A 6230-nucleotide genomic window follows, 5' to 3' on the forward strand; every position below is an offset into this window, starting at 1 on the left:
ACCTCAAGCAACCACATCTCTTTCAGCCACACCTCCGAATTCCACTGGACCGACCATCACTGCGTCCACTTCACCTTCAAGAAAAACACCGAACACCACCACATCCCTCTACCGCCTCACCGCCGCTGGGGAAAAGTCACCGAAGACCAACTAACCAGCACACTCACCAAAAACCCACCACCCGAACCCACCGACCCGAGCACCGCCGCCATCAACCTCCATCAATGGATCCTCAACTGCGCCAACACCTTAGCCCCACTCAAGAAACCCACCGCCAACCAAGAAAAGAAAAAACCAGCATGGTTCACAGCCGAACTGACCACCTCCAAACGCACCTGCCAGAAACTCAAGAAGAAATGGATCCTAGAGCGCACACCTGAGAACCTTGCTACCCTCAAGGACGCCAACCGTGAACACCACCAACGGATCCGACTCGCCAAGCGCGCCCACTTCACAGAACGCCTCAACAACAACGCCCACGACTGCAAAGAACTCTTCTGCATCGTGAAGGAGCTCTCCAACCCTAACGCCAAAGTCAACGACGTCCCTCCCTCCCAGAAACTCTGCGACGATCTCTCCACCTTCTTCCACCAGAAAATCGCAGCCATCCACGACAGCTTCAACACCGCACCTCCGCCAGACCCCACCCCCGACGACTCCTCCAACGCCTGCCGCCTCACCACCTGGACCCAAGTAGACGACACCGAAACCCTAACAACCATGAATTCCATCCACTCAGGCTCTCCCACGGACCCGTGCCCACATCACGTATTCAACAAAGCCGACGCCACCATCGCCCCCAAACTCCGCAAGATCATCAACCGCTCCTTCAACTCCGCCACCTTCCCAGAAAGCTGGAAGCACGCAGAAATCCAGCCCCTCCTCAAGAAACCCAAGGCTGACCCCAACGATCTCAAAAACTTCCGACCGATCTCTCTCCTCCCTTTTCCAGCGAAAGTCATTGAGAAGATCGTCAACGCACAGCTCGCCCACTTCCTAGAAGTCAACTCCATCCTAGACCCCTCACAATCTGGATTCAGACGTAACCACAGCACTGAGACCGCACTCCTCGCCGCCACAGATGACATCAGACAACAAATGGACAATGGCGAAACCTCAGCCCTCATCCTCCTCGACCTATCTGCAGCTTTCGACACAGTCTGCCACCGCACCCTGCTAACCCGTCTCCACGAAGCCGGCATCCAAGACAAAGCCCTCAACTGGATCTCATCCTTCCTCTCCGACAGAACCCAGAGAGTCCGACTCTCACCCTTCCGCTCCAAAGCCACCAACCTCATCTGCGGCGTCCCCCAAGGCTCCTCTCTTAGCCCAACGTTGTTCAACGTATACATGGCCCCCCTCGCACGACTGGCCCGTCAACACAACCTCAGCATCATCTCCTACGCCGACGACACCCAGCTCGTCCTCTCCTTGACCAAAGATCCGCTCACCGCCAAAACCAACCTCCACGAGGGACTAAAATCCATCGCTGAGTGGATGAGCAACAGCCGCCTGAAGCTCAACTCCGACAAGACAGAAGTCCTCATCCTCGGACGCACCCCCTCGGCCTGGAACGACTCCTGGTGGCCCACCACCCTCGGACCCCCTCCCACCCTAGCCAGCCACGCACAAAACCTCGGCGTCATCCTCGACTCTGCTCTCACCATGTCCAAACAGATCAACACCGTCTCCTCTTCTTGTTTCAACACCCTCCGCATGCTCCGCAGGATCTTCAAGTGGATTCCAACAGGAACCAGGAAGACGGTGACTCAAGCCCTCGTCAGTAGCAGACTTGACTACGGCAACGAACTCTACACAGGCATCCCAACGAAAGACATCAAACGACTCCAACGCATCCAGAACGCATCCGCTCGCCTGATCCTCGACATACCCCGCCGATGTCACATTTCCCCCCACCTGAAGGACCTCCACTGGCTCCCTGTGGACAAAAGGATCACCTTCAAACTCCTCATCCACGCACACAAGGCACTACACAACACCGGACCCACCTACCTGAACACCAGACTCAACTTCTACGTCCCCACACGTCAACTCCGCTCTGCCAACCTCGCCCTCGCCATCGTCCCCCAAATCCAGCGCAAGACCTCTGGCGGCAGATCCTTCTCCTTCCTCGCCGCCAAGACCTGGAACTCTCTCCCCACCTCACTACCCCAGACCCAGGACCTCCTCACCTTCAGGAGACTCCTCAAGACATGGCTCTTCGAACGCTAGCAGCACCCACCCCCCACCCCCCCCAGCGCCTCGAAACCCTGACGGGTACATAGCGCGCTTTGTAAATTCTTGATTGATTGATTGATTGATTTCATGACTGGCTTACACCTGCTTGGCACATTTAATTTACCTGTAAGTCCCTTATACAGCATTATCCCATATACCTGTAAATGAAATGCTACTAGTGGGCCTGCAGCACTTCTTGCGCCACCCACAGAAGTAGCCTTTCAAACCTGTCACAGGCCTGCCACTGCAGGGCCTGCATGTGCAGTTTACTTCCACATTGACTTGGCATTTAAAGTTACTTGCCAAGCCCGAAACCCTCCTTTTACTACATAAAGGTCACCCCTAGGGTAGGCCCTAGGTGGCCCTATGGGAAGAGTGCTGTGTCCCATTAGTGACAAACAGACTATTTGGTTTCTCACTGCTGTGAGGCCTACTCCTCTCATAGGCTAGCATTGGGAATTCCCTTAACCGTTGTTAAGTGATAATTTCTGATCTTTGAGGAGTAGCGTGTGCATGCTTGGTATGTTTGGAATGGTAGCGAAAAATCCTGCTTATCGGTGTAGGTGGATTTTTCATTACTATTGTGGAATTACCACTTTTAGAAAGCGGGCATTTCACTGTGCTTATGACTTGTGTTTTGCAGGCTGACTCCAATCCACATCTAGGGTAGATTGACAGCTGTGCTTTGTGCATACTTCCAGACATCCATTACACAGGGAGGATTGGGGTGTAACAGGATTACATCTGCATACTGAACGGCCTTCCTGGACTGTGAGAGAGGGAGGCAGGGCACACTTATACTTGTATAGGCTGTGTCCTGCTCTCACACAAAGTGCTTTTTTACCCCCTACTGATGTCTGGAGCCAGGGCTGCGGGTGAAAGGGGGTGATGTGCACTTCTAAGCTTCTTTTGAAGTTACCTCCACATCAAAGACATTTTGAATATAATTACAGGGGCTCTTGCTCCATGTTTTGAAACACTGCATGGACTTGTAACCAGATGCTGCTGTCCCTACAGACTGCACATTGCCAGAAGGAAATGTTATGCTGCCAGGCGAACCGCCATTAAAATGACTGCTTGTTATGCTGACCTGCTGCCTGCTAGGTTGTTATTGGGACTGTCACTCTGACAAGTAACTATGTGCTGGCCTGCCACTTGCTAACTCCCTCTGTTCCCCACAACTAGTGTTCTCTAGGGTCTTGCTGATCGCCCCCTCCTCCCTCAGAGTACCTTTGCCAGTGGGACTGCCATGGGTTCTGAGGCTGACAGAACTCAACCCTGCAAAATAGCACATGAGAGGGGCTTATATTTCCTTCATTCCAACTAGCACATGGTGAGCGCTTTACTGCCTCATAACACGTGCAGAACATTTTCCTTTTGTGGCTCGTCAAGGCATGTGGAGCACTTCTCCTTATTGACCAGTGTATGGCTGCTCCACTACTCATCGGGGAATCCCAGATGAGATAGAATTGACCAGGACCAGTGTCTCTTGTACTTTGAAGGGCAGCCGTGGAAGGGAAGCTGGCGTGAGACCTCTGGCATTGCTTAGGAGGTCCTGCGCTTCCGTCAGTGTCGGAGGAAAACCTCCCATGTCACCTGATCCCACCCAGGGGTTTCAGGCCATCCTGGCACCAGTGAAGCTCACTGGGATAGCTAGGCATCCACCATGGCATGAGACGGCATTAGACTCTTGGCAAGGGCTGGCTGGAGGTTGATGCAAGAGCTGCCTGGCCGAGCAGTGCCTCATGGGCCAGAGTGTTCACCTCGCAGCCCAGAAAGAAGACCTGCGCTGATGGATACAGTGATCATGTGGCGGCCAAGAAGAAAGCAATGCAAATGACATCACAGCAGGAGGCTTGTTCCCAACGCAGCCCTGCTCAGAGAAACCAAGGGAGGTCTCCTGCATTGAGCTGCAGCCCTTGAGCTTCCTGCAGGAGCACCGCAGGTCCGCGCGGAGCTGCTCCGGTACTAATCTGCATGTGGGAGGCCAGGTGGGGCCTCCTTGCTTTCGCCTACCGTGTGTGCCCCCCAAAGCTGACATACCTCTGGGCACTTTTTCGTTGTCAGTCACGGCACGGGTGAGTCCTCGTCTGAGGCCCCCAGAGTCTGTGATGACTTCTACCAGCTACCTTAATTTGTGTGGTAGGTGTGCAGGTTTCCCTGTCACCTACATGTTAGGAAAACTACCGTTACATGTAATAGGAGCACAAGAATGCTGTGTCCTGTAAATTAATGGCGACATTTGGTAATTCAGGTAACTTTTCATGACCTGATCGGTGTGCCTTACCACAGCATGATAACCTGTTCCATTTTATGAACTAAATATCCACTGAGGTCGTGATATTTGCCATTTTGATTCTCACATGGTCAGGCTTTGCATAGGATGCACAGCAGGGATGATGAACAGCAGGAACGATTAATGTGGGTTTATTCTATTATCTGCTGCATAACTAGCCCTAATATAGTGATTTAGGTCGTTCTGCCTTACCTTGTTTAGGACAATGAGTACTATATGACTGCCTAGTACGCACAGTAATTTTGTTTTATGGTGGTTGCAACATATAGGTCTCTCTCTCATTGCACTCATCATGATGTGTGACGAATGCCTAGTTCGCAAAGTAATTGTTGGTTCATGTTGTGTTGGCCTATGTTTATATGCAATATAGAAATCTATTTTTATAAAATCATGTGTGGAGTTTGTTTTGTGGTGCATTTATTGTGTCACTGGTGCGGGCTTCTTCTTGCGCAAACACTTTACACATTGCCCCTGGGGATAAGCCTGACTGCTCTGTGCCAAGCTACTGGGGTGAGCACAGGTTATCTTTGGTGTCTAACTGACTTGCCCTGATTAGAGAGGTGGGTTCTGCCTGGCTGAGGCGCATACCCTAGCCAACTAGAAACCTCATTTCTAACACTTTGCATGTATTTTCACCTCTATATTGAGTAAGGAAAGCGGCTACTAGGAAGCTCAGCCATCTGCAGGCCTACCCGCTCTGTGTATGAGGACAATATTGGCTGTCCTAAGATCTCTCTATAAGCACTCCTCCTTCTGGGCCTCTATAATCATTTGGAGAAGAGGTTTGCTGGGTTTCCAACCTATGCTTTTGAAAAATTCAGGAGAGAGTCCGTTGGGCCCCGTCTTCTTCCCTGCTTTCAGCTCTTCTAACCTCATCCACTTCCCTTACCTCCTACTTTTGATGTGTGACTTTGTGTTCTTGACTGAGGTTGTGGAATTTCATAGTTGGGTTTGGGTATCCTCCACAAATGTAGGACTTCAGACTTAGCTCTGGAGTCCTGAATGGGATACAGCATCTGTTCCTGGTTAGGCCAGGCTTACATGACTGTGCTTGGAGGTACTATCTGGCTGTGAAGGAGATTGTTGCTTTGGGGATTTTGGTTGGAAATGCGGGACATTGCTTGAGGTTTCTGACTCTAGTGTTCTCTCTGTGTATTCCTAGCTGGACAGGAAGGTGTGGAGAGAGATGGAAGCACCATGGATTGGTTTGGGTATACTTTTAGGGGTACGGGATGGGTTGTTCAGGCTTGAATTAGAGGTCCCAGTTTGGAAGCATGTTGTTTGTGTTTCGGCTCATAAAAAAGAGTTCTTGTTGTTTCTTAATATGTTGAAACCTTTTTCCTCTTTATTTTGGCAGGTGACCCAAAACCCTAGCTATGTGTTCCCACTACAGTGCTCAGATCTGCCAGATATCTCCCGTGAACATCTGGAGTTTGCCTTTGAAACTCTGGTGCATCACCTGCAGCGCCTCTTGCAGGAGTCAGAGGAGAGTTCAGAGGTCAGAAGTCGAAGCTCACAGTTTGTGTCATTTCTGTTACATGACCTTTATGTCTCAGTTGTGTAATTTCTTTTCTTTTATCTCGTCCTAAGGTGTATTTTCTTTCACGTACCTGTCCTTCAGGTGTATGTCCTTTATGTGGTTCTGTTTCTTTAGGTCACCCGTCTTTAAGATGTGTTAGTTCTTTTAAGGTACTTT

At 50.9% G+C, this 6230-nt stretch overlaps 1 protein-coding gene across 1 annotated transcript in view; it reads left to right on the plus strand.

The window, feature by feature from the left end:
• The window catches only part of LOC138259410 (girdin-like), a 632998-nt gene that overhangs the window by 168752 nt on the left and 458016 nt on the right, over nucleotides 1-6230 (plus strand). The window contains exon 7 of the mRNA XM_069207157.1: nucleotides 5892-6032. Within this exon, the coding sequence (XP_069063258.1) occupies nucleotides 5892-6032 (141 nt within the window). The remainder of the gene's footprint in view (nucleotides 1-5891; nucleotides 6033-6230) is intronic.

The sequence above is a fragment of the Pleurodeles waltl genome, chromosome 9 (assembly GCF_031143425.1).
Source record: "Pleurodeles waltl isolate 20211129_DDA chromosome 9, aPleWal1.hap1.20221129, whole genome shotgun sequence".
Lineage (NCBI taxonomy): Eukaryota > Metazoa > Chordata > Amphibia > Caudata > Salamandridae > Pleurodeles > Pleurodeles waltl.